The 16037-nt window shown below is 39.8% G+C and overlaps 1 protein-coding gene and 1 long non-coding RNA gene across 8 annotated transcripts; one reads left to right on the top strand and one right to left on the bottom strand.

Moving 5' to 3' along the window:
- Nucleotides 1-602: 602 nt before the first annotated feature.
- LOC138407516 (uncharacterized) lies at nt 603-1780 on the bottom strand. The gene is made up of 3 exons (XR_011240950.1): nt 1515-1780; nt 1260-1389; nt 603-1139 (listed from the first exon to the last, which is right to left on the bottom strand). It is a non-coding gene; the product is annotated as an uncharacterized lncRNA (long non-coding RNA).
- A 3431-nt stretch (nt 1781-5211) lies between these two features.
- hdr (hematopoietic death receptor) lies at nt 5212-14366 on the top strand. Of its 7 annotated transcripts, none has more exons than XR_011240951.1 (11): nt 5267-5437; nt 7370-7517; nt 7668-7796; nt 7922-8033; nt 8179-8270; nt 8643-8744; nt 9824-9864; nt 10479-10700; nt 11114-11215; nt 11969-11999; nt 12659-14366. XR_011240951.1 is itself a non-coding variant. In XM_069524310.1 (11 exons), the coding sequence occupies exons 2-11, from the start codon at nt 5597-5599 to the stop codon at nt 12949-12951; spliced, it is 1077 nt and encodes a 358-aa protein (XP_069380411.1). In that variant the 5' UTR covers nt 5303-5437; nt 5572-5596; the 3' UTR covers nt 12952-14366. The 7 variants fall into 7 exon arrangements, 6 of the variants coding, with proteins under 6 accessions (XP_019949661.2, XP_019949662.2, XP_069380412.1 ...); XM_069524310.1 differs by lacking the exon at nt 11114-11215 and adding an exon at nt 5572-5662 and having other exon boundaries at nt 5303-5437; nt 10479-10541; XM_069524309.1 differs by lacking the exon at nt 11114-11215 and adding an exon at nt 5572-5662 and having other exon boundaries at nt 5303-5437.
- The last annotated feature ends 1671 nt before the right edge of the window (nt 14367-16037 follow it).

The following is a 16037-nucleotide window of genomic DNA, read 5'->3' as shown; positions in this document are numbered from 1 at the left end:
TTTCATTATCGTTCGCTGTGCATTCCTAAACCAACCCAGAAGTTAGCTCACTAACCCACTTGACCTTATGAGTAATGCATCAGTAATGTAGGTCATTCCAGTGAATGTGTGTGTGATTAGAAGTGATAAAGGCATTATAAACAGTCAAAGAGTGACTCATATGGGTGAAGGAAATGTGTATCTGTGTTCGTCCCTGCAGGTCTGAAGTAGTTTGTTTTCAGAGTTTTAGAATCAAAGTTATTCATATTGCTTCTCAAGGCAGAAAGTGGCATTAGAATTGTGAGAGAGTCCTGGAAAAAATGATTGTCCTCTGTGAATGTTTTTGGCCAAAAAACGTTTGAGAACCCCACCTGAGTTCACATTAACTCCAAGGACTCAAGTCCAATTTACTCAAATAAATAAAATCGTATGTGTCTGTTAGGCATAGCAGGTATATTACTCACATTACATGAGTTGAATCAACTGGTTAGTGAGAAAAACGCAAAGAACCTTGATGTCACTAATGTCACTGGACAGGAGCTAGACCTTGTGATTCTACGTCATGAGACAAATTTGCCGTCACTCTGCGACTTTGCCCGAAGACCAAGCTGAGGGACTAAATATAATGTTTATTGTTTTATTGTAGGTCTGTTAACTGGACAACAAAGGCTAAAGATAAAATTGCTTTTATATGGGTGATTCAACATTTTACTGGAGGAGTTTTACATTTTCCCTTTAATCCTTCATCTTCATGCAGCCTCCATCAGTTTAATGCTTCATTTAATGCTCACTAACATGGTATTTTGCTTTAAAAAGATGGTCAAGCTCTATAAAGTGTGGCTGTTTGATACTGCCTTGACAGAGGTATAAGAAAAACAAACTTTGTTTAACTCAAGAGCACAAGTCATAACTACTCTTGTTCAGCCCATTTCCTTCTCTCTTAACAACATACAGGACAGTATTTGGTTTCACTGTTACTTCCCAGTGTACTTTTGATGTCCATAATGTCCTGTAATATCCATGCAGGTTCAATTTCCCATTTGCACAGTTTGAGGTGAGGAGAGTAAAGTGAGTTTATGTGGGGTTATCTTTGACTCTATACCCCACTGCACTGCTGGCAAAAAGATTCAGCATGCGGCTTCCACTCAGTACAGAGGACCCTGTAAGAGAGAAAAAAAAGAAATTTGATTCTCTGTATCATCCAAACTGATCTTGACCTTGGTGCAACAGAACAGCAGAAAGCACCAAAGCTTATCTCAATGCAAAATTCATGTCTTAACCTTGAAAAAAAAAAAAGTTTCCTCAAACGCTGCTGCCCCCTCCCTGGCTTTATCTCTAAAAACACAAGTTCCAGCAGAGCGCAGGGGTAAACGGTGCAGAAATCCTTCCACGTGCAGTAGAGAATAATTTCTGGAATAAAATAAACACAAACAGACATGCGGTATCGAATTGAATAGGATATTGATGAGCTGTGGTGCACAGAATAAGCCTGCAGTCTTTATTGAAACCATCAGTCACCAAATTATGAGTCTAACCTTTGAGACTGCAACAGCATCATCAGGTCCTCATCATTCTCTCCAACCGCCAGCTCCAAGTCAGAGTGGAAACCTGTCTTTCACTTTGACTTCACACCCACACAGCATCAATGTGTGTTGTTCTGTTTGCATTATATCCCAGCAGAATACGCGCAGTTGAATCTACCCGTTTCCTGTTTGGCTCCATATCTGTGAGCTGCAGACAACTGCTCATTAGATAGTGTTGTGGTGGCACACGCAGGAGAATGAGGTTTGCTTAAAAACTGTGATGAAGGCAGACTTCATGCGGTTTGTGATGAGAGGTTCAGCACGAGTCGGTTTTCCCCATTATCCTGAAGGGCTTCACAGCAGAGAGGATCCACTCGATACCATTGTTCATTTTACATCAGTAACTATGATACTGTCCTCGTTCAGCTCAAAAACTCTTATATAGTTGGAAATGTGTTTTTGTCACAACAATCTTTTTATTTACATATTCTGCATTTAGACATGAACTGTGGCCAGTTGAGCTCATAGGACTTGATAGTACAATCCCTTGTTTAATCAGCACTTGGTGATGGGTGGGGTAGGGGTAATTGCTTCACTGGGGTCTTCAGGGGGGCACCCTGCTTCACTGGTGTTTTTGCAGAGAGCACATGATGGATCCTCTCCTAGCCACTGGTTTAGGTTCTTGGGTGAGAGAAGAACATTGTAGGTGGCTCTGAGGATGAAGCTGAGTCGGCTTCCTTCCATCTCCCAAAGATCCTTCCATGTGAGCTTACGATGCTCTAGATTTTCCCAACTAGTCCATTGGCCTTGTTTGGACTGTGAGACTGCATTTGCGTATCTTGCTGCCTCTTCCTGCTGTCGAACCTCTGCAACCACCAGTTTTCTCCTCTGGGTTGATGTTGCCTTGTGCCATGTGGGTCAACTTGTTCCAAGTCCAAACTCCCCTCTTCCATGCTGCACCTGTCCTACAATGTCTCCATGTCTGAGAGCAGATTTTTCTTGCTGTACGGCCTCAGGTGGGATCCATTTCCTCCCAGTTGCCAGTCTGGGAGCAGCCGCTCAGATCACGTCATCATGAGACTCGGTCAGGGTCATGTTCAGCCTCACTTTGGTGCATTTATACTCCTCTGTGAGGCTAGAGACAGGCAGTTCCAGGGCCCCATGCCCATACAGGCCGATATTGCTGAGGCAACAAGGAAGACCAAGCCACCTCTTGATGTAAGAGCTGACTGTCCTCTCCAGCTTCTCAACTTTGGTCATGGGGATCTCATACACTGTTAGAGGCCACATCAGGTGGGGGATTAATCCAAACTGCAGGCACCACAGTTTCAACTTACCTGGGAGCAAGGCTCTCAGAGCAAGAGATGGAGCTTTATCTTCTATTCAGAGGTTCAAGCATTACTCAGATGCTTCATATCAAAACAAAAAGAAATATGTGTCATAAAAAATCCTGTGCAAGATATTAAAGAGCTTTGGCCTATCCCAGCATGCATTGGGCGATGGCTAGGTAAACCCTGGACATGTCACTCTATTACTGGGCTAATGTATAAAAGCCGTTCAGGCCTGGTATTAACATCTGTCCTGGGTGATCTGATCACAAGTGACCCTTGTTAAGTTCAGGTCTGACCATACACTGCATATAAATAGTAAACTAGCTTCCGGCTCTAACAGATAAAGCCCATTCAGAAGTGCTTAAAAGTGTAATACCGCGGAGATCCAACAGGGGCTGACTCAAGTTGGCTCCAAGAAATCTATGCCAACTTCTCCCATGAAATACTCAGGAGAGTCTCATTCAGGAGAAACACTCCTCATCAGTGATCTGGTCCATCGGAAAATAATTATATTGTAGTTAATTAGATTTTAGGTTTAGGGGCGTGTCGGTTTAATTGACACACAGACTCTCAGATGATTGACAGGCAGCAGCTTAGACTAGAGAAAACTGGAGCTTTAGTTGCATCTTGTTCACTCACTTCTCTGACATTTAATCTTGAGTCATGACTAGTCGCTGGAGATGGTTTTTACACTTTTACTGTTAGTTTGTTTTAATTAGTTGTGAGTTCACCAGGATTAAAGCTTGTTCTTCAGTAACCAACACAGAGGAGCTGATATCCGGTTTGTTCAGTGAGTACTCTTTTTTTATTAACGTTTAACAGTCTTTATCTTCACATGTGTTCAATGTGCTACACAAAGGTTATTGTGTTTCTATGTTCTAGAGGAAACTGTCAGCTGGAAGCTTTGTAATGATGGAACTACCAGTTCCCTCAGGGCGGCTAACCTGTGTCAACCAGGTGTTAAAGTTAAGCTTGATAAAAAGGTACATTTAACAAACATTAATATGATGACATTTGTTTGTCATTGCCACGTGACTCCACTGAATGATATGCGCTGCAATAATGTGAGTTATTAAAAGTGCATGAGGACGTGGTGATAGTTCAGTTTAGCATAAAGTTGAGGTAACTTCTTACATGAAGTATAACTGAAGCAATAACTTTCTGTATTTAGCTGTGATTACCTGCTGTATGTCTAAATTTAATCAGGTAAAACGTTGTGTACAGGGGAAGGACCTCATGTGTGTTGCAGAATATTGTCATTGTTCACGCTGTGTAGGAGAAACTGGATCAACAACATGCTTCATTCTATAATGAGATGTGATGATGACATCAATAAACCACTGTCACAAGACAGCCTGTTATGCCCCATGATTATGTGGCCCTATTAGGACAGTTTAATTCCCCAGGACATAAGACTTTTAAACTCCTCCCATCTGCCATAATTCGTCCTCTCTGCACCTAATAATATTTGCACTACATTTTTAGGTGTATATTTATTATATTTAATGTTGGATTTATTGTTATTTTATATATACTATTTCATTCTTTATATTCTATTTGCTTTTGTTTTTTTCTGAGCATGGCTATAGGAGAGCCTGGGACACAAGCATTTAATTGCCAGCAACTTAAATTATTAGTAATTGTTGTGCATATGACAATAAACCCTTGAATCTTGAATCTTCAGTTCAGTTTCCTCTCATGAGATGTCAGTACAACAGAAGTTTGTGTTTGATTCTCTATATTCTGAGGTTCAGCTTCTTACCCTTTACCTGATTCCTGCTTCTTTTAGCGGTGTTAGTATCACTGAACTGTTGTTATATATGTTTAAATGAATTAATATGTTGTTTGTACAAGCCTGTCTCCTACAAAGTGGCCTACAGTAATTCTGACCATGCATTATTTTTACATACAGCAGCGGCTTAGCTTGGGGACAGTTACAACATCAGCCGTGGCGAACCATCAGGTACAAGCAACCTTTACACACACTCACCATGTCAGTTCAAAGTCAACATAACCTTCGAACTGAGTTTTGATTGAATTATATAAAAGGTCTGGGAACTATCCAAAAAAAACATCTCATCGATGAAGTAGCACTAACAAATATTTGCAACACATCTTCCAAGGTAAAGCACTTAAGGTTTCTGTTGACTGGATGCCTTCATTTGTATGAACATGTTTTTACTTGACTGCAGGACCGGAGGATGCACAGCTCCACAGCGCAGTGTCCCGAGGACGTGGGCTCATCTCTATTCGACACACATCCATGAGGGAAATGCACTCGTCAAACCAAACCTGTTGCAACGCACACACAAGAGCGTGGGTACGGCGTCGACGTGACGCAGAAGCATAAACTTTCAAGCCTAGTTTATGCCTTTTGCGGGACCGAGGGGAGGAGCTGCTGACGCAACAAGTGGGCGATGGGCGTGGACCCGACTGGGCGTATTTAATGGAGCTGCGTCACAGTTACCGCTCAGGTAACACATGTGGGACAGAAGCTCCGGTGTTTCCACTAAAAACCATTGCGATCGCTATTCTTGTTGGGATGAATCTGTCCGGACCTGTGGATTATCAGTTTTCAACCAAAGCATGACCGCCCTCATCACAGTAAGTCTCATTTCTGCTCTTGAACAGCGCAGTGCGCACAAGCAGCTGACGGATCTCTATCATCCGAACTTTTCTCCTCCCGTGTTGTTTGTTTCATTTCTCTCTTTCTCTCTTTTCTCTCATTTGTCGATCAGTAACGTGGCTGTGTAATGATTTGAAATGAAAGGTTCCCGCAGGGCTCTTGTCAGAAAGTCTCACTGCTCCGCCACATTCACTGAGGCTCAGGTGCGACATTCCTCGTCCTCTTCACAAAACACACAGATGTAGTTGACTCCGTCATTGAACACAAACAGTGGAGCTGCTCCTGCTCGGTGTTAATGGATAAGACGCAACCATCAACTTTGACGCTCAAGTTGTGAACCAGTTTGTCTTCCCGGAGCGTTTCTGCCTGACACTTGGATAATCCGAATCGCTCTTTATAATGTCTATATTTAGATTTTTTAAATTCCGGAGCAGAACAGTGTATTTTTAATTGAATCTGCCTTTAATTCGGCGCAGTGGTTATCGGCCTAACAGTTTCCTTTAGTGGACGTTGTGAGTCAGAATCACCTGTTTGTTTGTGCGTAATTGGCGAGTGGAGGGGGCCACATAAAGTACCTCAGAGAGGTGGTGCTGTTTTGAGTGAATTAGATGGTGCCGATTTCAAGTTTGGCCCCTATAGCTTCAGAGGAGGTGTTGAATGTTTCTGTAGCGCTGTCTCATGTATTCTGCCACGTTCAAATATGATTAAATCCATTGTTTTTTAATAGAGTTCTGTGATCCTTCAGCGGTATGGAGCCTACTTTTTACTGTTGTCAGCTGTTGTAAACACATTTTATTTAATAATTGAGGCGTGTAAAGTAAAATGATTCCCTTGTGTGTTTCTTTACTTATATCTTTGTGTGGACCATTTACGCATAGACCCTACAGAGTGAGGACATTTTCACTGGTCCTCACTTTTCAAATGGCTGAGGCCATGAACTGGAAAATCCATGTGATCTTAGGGTAGGGCAGTGTGGTTCATGTTGGGCAACACTGGGTGTGGAATACAATCTGGTCTTTGTAAACTTGCCTTATTTGGTTATTCCTTCAACCTGTGCCAGGTATTTACTATTTTTGGGCTCCTTGCGTTTGTGCTGTTTTTCTCCTTCCACATGAGACCAGTAAGATTGAGCATTATTCCCTCAGTCAACAGGGTTTTTTTTTTTCTCAGCACCACTTTATCAGACTGCCCCTCTTTGCTGAAGTCTGAGTCTAAGCATGACTTAGGAAATCACCTTGTCCAAACATCTCCACCCACTCATTGCCAAATGTCTGTGGCCTGATCTGAGCTGCATTTATGCTATTGGCTGAGCGGTTATATGAAATGTTTCGTCTCCTCACTATTAAACAAGGACATTCTTAGACAAACATGACTCAGTATTTTTCATTGTTGCAAAGTATTTGACTGAGTCAACAATTTTACAGCATACAAGTTTTTTCCTTTTTTCCAGAACTGATGTTTTCATTTTAAACAAATATAAATTATTTACCCACAGGAAAAAAAAGAGGAAAAATCTCCATTAAGCCATTTATGCCTTTTATATAAATGTACAAAATGACTATTCACCGTGGTGTTGTAAAAAAGTCCCATCTTTTTTATAATATTAACAAAGCAAAAAGAAATGGTTATGATTGCACATAATAATTATTTGTGGGATCAAGGATTCTAATTTATTTTCTTAAGTAACTTGTTTATTTTACAAAATGTCACAACAGTTGCACAAAACCCATCTGACTTTCCGAGAGTCTCATAATGATGCATCAGAAATTGCTCTTGAAAAAGTTATGGTAGAAGCAAATTATTTTATCACCAATCAGTCTGCTAGTAATTAAGATTTTATGGATTCATTGTTTTGCTCTATAAAATGGTCAGAGAAGTAAAACGATGCTTTTTCTATCGTCATCTGTCAGGTTTTTCGCCTGTTGGTCTTGCTCCTCTCATCCACGGGGGTATTTCCGCAGTCCCGCATTGACTTTGGAAGGAGGACCCAGCGAGATATCCTCTGCTCAGACAATCAGTACCTGAACGGCAACAACTGCTGCTTAAACTGTCCAGCTGGTAAGTCACAGCGTTGTATTTAATCCACTGAGACTGAAGTTCTGTCATCTGCTTGAATCAGAAATCCATCAGAGGAGCTATGGAGCTATTATTTAACTGAAATGACAGGTTCTGTAATAATTAAAGAGATTTCTGTTTTTTGTGTGATAGGTACACATGTGAAATCACACTGCAGCAAATCAGGAGAGAAGGGGCAGTGTCAGGAATGCGACTACAGGACATACACTGCTCATCCCAATGAACTGAATCAGTGTTTCCCGTGCACACCGTGTCGTCTAGGTAATTCAGCTTGACAGCTCGACAATTTATTGGAATGACTGTAGAAGAAAAATCAATATTCAACCTTTTCAGAGCGCCCTCGGCATAAACTCAGACTCAACAAGGCAGTTTTCTTGCTTCCTCAGATCAGGAAATTGTAACGCCGTGTTCGACCACTCATGATACTGAATGTGAGTGCAAAGCGGGAAGATTTTGTGATCCTCACCAAGCTTGTGAAGTATGCAAGAAATGTTCAAAGTGAGTCTATGCCGACCAAACAGCACACGACTGATGATTGATTCATTTGAGGTTAATTAAATGAGAAACTGATTTCTACTGTTACTAAGCCTGTCTCACTCATTTGTATTCCTTGTCTGCAATGTTTTCCCTACCTCCAAACTAGGTGTGAAAAGGACGAGGAGATAGAGCGGAACTGCACCTCTACCACCAACACAGAGTGCAAGAAAATCAAGCCCAACTCTGGCTCGGCCTCAGGTACATTCCTCAGTAGGAGCCAGTGCCACGTGAAAAGCTGTTCAAGCATTATGAAGACACCCGTCCCCGCTGGAGACAACGCTTACATTTTCTGGCACCAAAACTGTATCCCACATTTAGTTTGAAAGTAGTTGATTTATCGTTTTTTTGTAGAAATTCACTATATAAAGCACAGTGATTTGGCAAGTCGTATTTATATAGCTGTTTTGTGCTAGCCATAGACATTAAGTTTGGTCCATTGTGCATCCACAAACTATATTAAAACCTGGCCATAATCTGCAGCTCTACAGAAAGAATAAATGGAATGAATATAGCAAACATGGCTCCATATACTGTAATAATCCTTTTCAATTTTTGTTTTATCTTTTTCAGGAAACAAAGACGTGATAGCTGTAGTCTTCCCGATTCTTGGCATAGTAGCAGTAGCAGTAGCAGTAGCAGGAGTAATCTTGTATAGGAGATACAGATCAACAGGTAGGTGGAAATAGAAAAGCAACACTACTTGTCTATAAAACATACTGAACTCATTTAAAATGTCCACTTCTAAAGTTTAGCTAATGGATTAACGGCATGATAGGAAACTGCTGTTCTTTGTGAATACATTGTTTTGTCACAAAAACTATTCAGGTAGTCATTTGAAGATGTCTGTATGTTTTCCATCAGCAGACACTAATTTGAACAATGACAGCAACATGTTAAGTTAAGTGATTTAAGATCTGATGAATGATTTAAAGAAACAGAAACATCTTTTCACTTTGCATGAATTATGTTGCTACCAGAGACAATAATATAATTTGCCACCTTTGAACAGAATATATATAAATATAGTATTTTATTCCCCTCATACTGTTCACGGGTGGCACCCATAGCTAGACTTAAAATACTTGACAAACGCTCAGAGCTCTGCCAGTACATTTCTGTCTGTTATTGGCCATTATTTAAACCAGTACAAGTAGTGAGTACTTGACTGAAATGCATGTGATGAGCACTGATGTCAAAGCCTGCGTTTTTCTTGACACATGTTGACTCTGTTCACACCTCCTTGTCAAAACATTGCATGTTTTATTGCAGTCTGGGCACAGAAAGCAGCGTAACAGGTCTGCAAATGGCAGGTATGACGCTGTGTTTCAGCTGGTGATCTCACAGTGGCAGGTCTCCTCACAGATCAACGTATTAAAACACTGCTGATGATGTTGAATTAAGGCGTGGTAGGATAGAAGGGTAAACACCAAACCAATGCAGTAAGGTTGAACATTGTTGTCATCCAGACCAAACACAAAACTGGACTGCGCTCAGTAGTTGACAGGTACAGTAGAATACCTTTCAACGTGAAGATGTTTTGCCCAGTCTCTGCTGTTTATCATGGGCTACACAGGCTGACCTGTGAAACCCCTGCTCTCACACCACTGACTGCACTCTGCACATTTTTGGCCTTTATTATTCAGTGTTGATTTACCCAGAGAAGTAAAATTCCAATCACGCATGAACCTGATGGGCTTGGTATGGGGAATTCCTTCAAGTTGTATAATCCTTTGCTCACTTGTTTTTTTCAGACTCTCAAGGCGATCTGCCAGAGGAGATTAAAGTTGTGCAGGTGAGTCACTAGTAAAACATTTAGTGTGACACTGTAGAATTTAATTTAACAAGCACGGAGTAGGGTTGGGCGATGACTTAAAATTTTCCAGTCGGCCACAGTCAGCCCAATAACTGGCAATTGACAATATATTCATGCTCTGTGTGCAAATAAACACGACATTTGTGTTCATGAAGACCAAGTGATGTTGTTTTTAGTCAGAGTTTACACATGTGTGTTATGACACTGGGTATCGACACAGGAGTGAGAAATTTAAGAGAGTGGGTGGAATTACAATGCTGAATGAATGTGTGCAGTTATGGAGAAAGATTTTACTAATTTAAGAAAAGTATTGATCATTATGAAGTGCAGTGTTAAGAAAGTGGCTGTGTTTTAAAAACAAATTGGCATTGCACCAGTGGAGGAAGATGGAATTAATGTGGTTGCGTGTGTGTGTGTGTGTCTACACATATATATTTTTTTAAGTAATCTCTGAGGCAACCAAGTTGATTTCTAGTTTTATCAGATTCAATGTTTCGCCATCATTCAAAGAATAAAGATGAATGCAACAGCATGTACCTTATGTGAAGTTGTATATAAAAAAATAATAATTCTTTGAACATGATCCTCTCCAGTGTTCCACTGAGGAAAGGAGGAACAGAGAAACCCGAAGGCCAAGCGCCTCTAACTGTAAACTGGTGAGAGCCATATCCTCTGTCGCTACGGAGGATCAGCATAATGTGTATAAAAGCCTCAACAGCTCAGCCAGTAACTCGCAGCATAGTCTAACCGGCCTGCAAACCGCCTTACCTGTAACCGCCGTCAGACCTGTGTTTGCCTGGACGCCCGTCAGTACGGTGAGAGCAGCAGCTCATCTCCATCATTGCTTCTATCCTGGCTTCTTCCCCTCTCAGCTGCTTCCTCCTCAACCTTCTGTTGACTCATGCTTTGCAGTGTCTGGCTACACTGGTCTGACATCTCCTCCTTCCCGTTTCCTCACTTTGTAACTTTGTGACACAAGTGCCTGAAATGTTGAATGATTTTGAAAAAATATTACACGCATACCTTCTATTCTTGCATGTAATTCTGTGCATTGTGGAGTCTCCTAATGCAGTTTGATCACACTCACTTTGGCAATGATGAATCCTGCACTGTTCATGAGATTAATACAAATTCAACAAGAGCTCAAACATGATCATGATCATCATTTTAATATGTCCACTCTGGCCAGCTTGATTTTCACAGAAATTGTACATTTTGTGATTCATAGAAAGAGGGTGAAGATCCTTAGTCTCCAGCTGCACCGAATGACAGAGGCTATAGCATTGGATCAATTCCAGGGACTTTCCTCCATTGTGCAGTCATTTTCACTGTAATTAATTAAAGTTTTAAGCAAACAACTGAAATCTGATTGTGTAAAGCATTTTGAAACATGCCCTCACTTGTTTTTATTGTGCTGTTCATAGTTGTTTTTGTAATGATAAGGGAGTCAATCAGTCACATGTTCTTAGTTTAAGATTAAACATGAAATATCCTTATTGGCTTGTAGTCTTTCTATTCAAACCTGAAGTTCATTTTTCCATTGAGAAATCTGCCTGATAGTTGTTGGCATCATTGTCATCATCAGTATCCAAATTATAAAACACTGCATTTTAATTTCATCAAATGTTCACTTATCCTTATCCAGTTACTCATCCAGTAAATCTTACAGCAAATCAAAAAGTAAAACATACTCACTATATCAGTAATAACAGCCGCTGCCCAACAGATCAATTAAAGCATGGTGGGCTAGCATCAAGTGTAGCCACCTTAGCTTTGAGGGAGGAGCGGAGCGTTGAAACCAGACAGGGACACTGAGGTGGCCACATTAGAGGAGACTCCCATTTACCAGACGGGGGCACCTCTGTTGGTTTGGTGAAAAATGCAGTAATATTTATTTCAGCTCATATCGCCCACCTCAACTTAATGGCCAAACGAAAAAAGTTTTTGATGCAGCTCAGTAGAGCAGGGAGCATGTGCCTTTTTGACTTCCATGTATTTATATTTTTATGTCAGTTGTATTCACCAAGAGTTGCAATAGACTTATAGAGTATCAATAATTGTTTCCCTTTTTGTTTTCTTATAGGAAGAGGAGCACTTACTCATTCCTGTGAATGGTGACGTTTGTTTTCATTACTTCTTAACCTTATGATACTCACTTCCACATTGATTAATGTTACTCACTGATACATTTTAGTTTAGAACTATAGATATTCAGCCTCATCATTAATTTCAATTAAAGATACTTTTGTCCCTCATCTGGTAATTTAAGCAGGAGCTGCTAAACACCATGTACTGGTGCATCTCAAAAAATCATGAAAAGGTTCAATATTTTTTTTATTATAGTTTAAATAATTATGGTAAACAGTTCAAGCAATAAAACAAAAGATATCTCAAAATATTGGAATATTTAATTTCGCATTTGAGTAAGTTACTATTTGTTGTGGAAAATCTGCTGATCAATGGTAAACTCAACCACCAGGAGATGAAAGTCTTGACATTTTTGTATTTCAAATCCATTTTGATTGATTTTAGGAAATATTCAAATATTTTGAGTCACTAGATTTCTGATTTTCAATGGCTGTAAGCTGTAATCATCAAGTTACTTGTCCATAATATTCTAATTTCTCAACCGCACACACAAAAGTGAAAATACAATTGTTAAAAAATCGTCAAGTCAGTCGTTGGGTGTTCATTAAAAAATTTTCTTCCAACAATGAATTGACACCAGACTGGGTTCAGGTGCTTGAATTAAGGACTTCATCTTTGTTTGCAGGTGAAGAGTCTCTGAAGAAATGCTTTGAGCTTTTTGAGGAAATTGAGTTCGACCAACACAAGAGATTCTTCCGTCACCTTGGGATCAGCGACAATGTGATTAAAAGCAAAGAGCTTGACCACTATGAAGACAAGATCCATGACCTGCTGAATATTTGGTTGGAGCAAGAGGGCAGAGAGGCCAGCCTGAACAAACTGCTGAAAGCATTACTTGACTTAAATCAAAGGCGCACTGCGGAGACAGTCAAGGAGAAAGCTATTGCCAATGGTCATTATTTCTCTGTGTGCCTATGAGAGGTCCAAGCATGAGAACTACTCATGTTGTGAGGTCCTTGCTGAGAGCTTCTGCTCCATCCAGTACTGGTTGGAGGAGCATTGTACAATGTGTTTTGGCCAGTAGTTATACTATTCAGCCAAAAAAAAACAAAAAAAACGGAATCATAAGGGATATAGTGTCATGAATTGGCATTAGCTTGTGTAGACCTCTGCTTCTGTGATAACAGAGGTCATGACTAATGATGTGTCATTTCCTTTAAGGTGTGATGCCTTGTTGCCTTCTGCTGTGTAGTAGCTCCACTTCAGGTTACTACCCATAGTGTTCTGGAGAGCAATATTACTTGTTCAGCCAAAAAAAAGAAGTGCTTTATGTCTTTCAAAGTCAGTATTCTACTGACGCAGCTGCTTCTGTCTTTCTAGTAAAGGCTACACTGCAGTCCAGAAGAGAAAATGCAGCTTCTTGTTTGTGATATTTGCCTTAATTCAAATGCTTATTTTCACTTTAAATACACTCCAAATGACTACTTGACTTCAGTTGTTTTTTTGGTCTGATATAAATTACTTTTTCACTCTATATGGAGTGTGGATGAAGTATTTCATGTATTTATATAAGTGCCTGCTGTCTTTCATGCCAGACTTTTTTTTACAGAAGCCAAAAGAAGATATGCTGTCATAGTTTTTGTGAGATGTTCATTGACATTATGATCTTATCATTTTATTTATTTGATTGTAATGTTCTCAGGAATTACTGCCTTTGTGGTTGCATTGAGCAACAGAACATGTGAAGTACAAATGAAATGTCTGGAGATGAATATGATTACTACAAGTACATATTATGATGGATAGAAGTTAAATGTATTAATATTTATTTACAATGTTGTCTGCTTGACTGTAACTTATACTTGTTGATTGCCACTGTTGGTTTACTAGCTGTGAGCAGCAGAAGTGTTTGTCTCTGGTCTGTGTTGTGTTTCTAGCCTGTTATTACGCCTGATCACAACTATGACATCAAATCCACAAGGGTTTATATTGGGTACCATGATATGCTTCATTATTGCATTAAGTGCCTTGCCCAAAAGTACTTAGGTGTTTTGGAGAATGTATTTTCTCTATCCTCAAGTTGCCCTTTATTAAGGAATGTGTGTGCCTCAATGATGTGATGGTTCTGTTTTGCACTGATCTGTATAGCTGGCAGAGAATTATTGTTTCCTTTATAGAGGGCAAATCACACCATTACACCATTGTGTGTTTGTTTTTGTCATTGTTCTCACATTTAGGTCATGTGATGTAGTTTCACTCAGACATTTGTATTCAGCATCTTAAGGTTTTTGCTTTTACAGAGTAGTTACAAGTTATTGAAATATCAAATGCACAAATTGAGCATGTGAGCAAAAACTAAACCTTCAGAAATAAAACAGTATGACTGTGTGAAAGTGTTCATTTTTTTTCTAAAAAGTATTCTGTTAGACATATACATGTAGAATGTAAAAAAATATGAATTATTGAGGAAGCCATGCAAAAAAACTAATACAAGTTTTAATAAATAACTTGAAGTCATACATGAAGTCATGGCCAGGCATCATAAGATGAGCATTATCAGTTCAGCCAGTAGATGTATATGCATTATACTACAGATTTATATTTAATTAATTTGTGAATGCGATTACGTTCCTTAGAATCATTTTTGGTGGAACACAGTGATGTAAGACATTCAAAAATCTGTAGCCAGAAGCCAGATGGATGAACAGGGCCAGAAAGATTGGGGTATAGCAGCATCTCAGACATTTCTGAAAAAGAGAGATTGATACATTTTGGCCAGTTTATCATCTACAGAATAGTGCATTCAATGAAATACTTGAAATTGTATAAGATTATACCTCACAAAAGTATGAGATGAGGAAACCAAGTCCCACAGCTTGTCAGAGATTCTCTCACTTATATCCACCTCCAGTCCTAGGAAGGTTTTTACTCAGGTTTGGATGGATGAGCAGGAGCTGCTCTCAGATGTCAACACATGAGGGGAATTTACTGTGAACTGATCAAAGTCCAGAGCTCAACTTGTGTCGCAGTTCACACTGATAACTGGTTTGAGTCAGTGTGCTGTATATATAACTGGACCACACCCTTGTTATTACGAACCTGCCTTCAACAGTTCCAGTGTTCCCCTCAGATAACTGTAAAATAGATTCAATGAACATATACACTCTTGTTTTATGGTTTACAGCTTGAAACTAATGATCATTTCATTTAAAAGGAGCATCAGTTATTTGATTTGCCTAGTTGAGCGGCTACCTTCATCTTAGTGTAGAATATAATAAAAGCTTGATAGTAAAGTTGGCCTATCACTATTACTACAGTTCATTGTACTTTAAACAAATCCATCCTTTGTTATTTTTCACACGATGAGCAATGGGGGTACTGCAAAAAACATCACTGTATTCATTGCAGCCATAATTGTTTAATGGAAGCTCTGTTCCATTTAACGATCTCAGTAAGACAATAAGACGCCGTGCTCCCAAACTTAAATTACATGTACAGTTGCTGGAAAAAAGACTTTAATGTAATTACACTACTCCGCTCCCATCACTAGTGCTTCCATACCGTACTGTGAACAGATCGGGTCCAGTCTACATCCAGGACATGGTCAAACCTTACACCCCAGCCCGTCCGCTCCGCTCTGCATCTGTCAGTCGGCTTGCTGCTCCCTCACTGCGAGCTAACCACCAAACAAAATCACAACAGTTTGCTGCCCTGGCTCCTTAATGGTGGAACGAGCTCCCCATTGACACCAGAACAGCAGAAAGTCTTCAGATCTTCTACCGCAGACTAAAGACACATTTCTTCTGACTACACCTTGGTGAAGAGGTTTGAGGTCTAATAACCAATTCAAACAACAAAAAAGTTTGTCTTTTTGAAGCAAATTGTACTCACTTGATTCTTGTTGTTCTGGGTTTGTTCCCTCATGGTTGATGCACATATTGTAAGTCACTTTAGATAAAAGTGTCAGCTAAATGTAATGTAATGATATGTAATGTAATTATAACTAATCGTCAAAATGGGTACAGATTTATCTTTTTGGTAGATTGACTAGTTGTACAGCTATA

Source organism: Paralichthys olivaceus, chromosome 4, assembly GCF_024713975.1.
Source record: "Paralichthys olivaceus isolate ysfri-2021 chromosome 4, ASM2471397v2, whole genome shotgun sequence".
In the NCBI taxonomy this organism is placed as follows: domain Eukaryota; kingdom Metazoa; phylum Chordata; class Actinopteri; order Pleuronectiformes; family Paralichthyidae; genus Paralichthys; species Paralichthys olivaceus.
Note: the sequence above shows the minus strand (reverse complement) of the source record. Positions and strands in the feature narration are given on the sequence as shown.

What these genes read in the sequence shown, in the direction of transcription:
- hdr (XM_020094102.2), top strand. Translation starts at nt 5,315, where the DNA reads ATGTGGGACAGAAGCTCCGGTGTTTCCACTAAAAACCATTGCGATCGC. An exon ending in CTGCTTAAACTGTCCAGCTG is followed by an intron (nt 7,518 to 7,667) that starts GTAAGTCACAGC and finishes TTTGTGTGATAG; the next exon opens with GTACACATGTGAAATCACAC. An exon ending in TAGGAGATACAGATCAACAG is followed by an intron (nt 8,745 to 9,823) that starts GTAGGTGGAAAT and finishes TGTTTTTTTCAG; the next exon opens with ACTCTCAAGGCGATCTGCCA.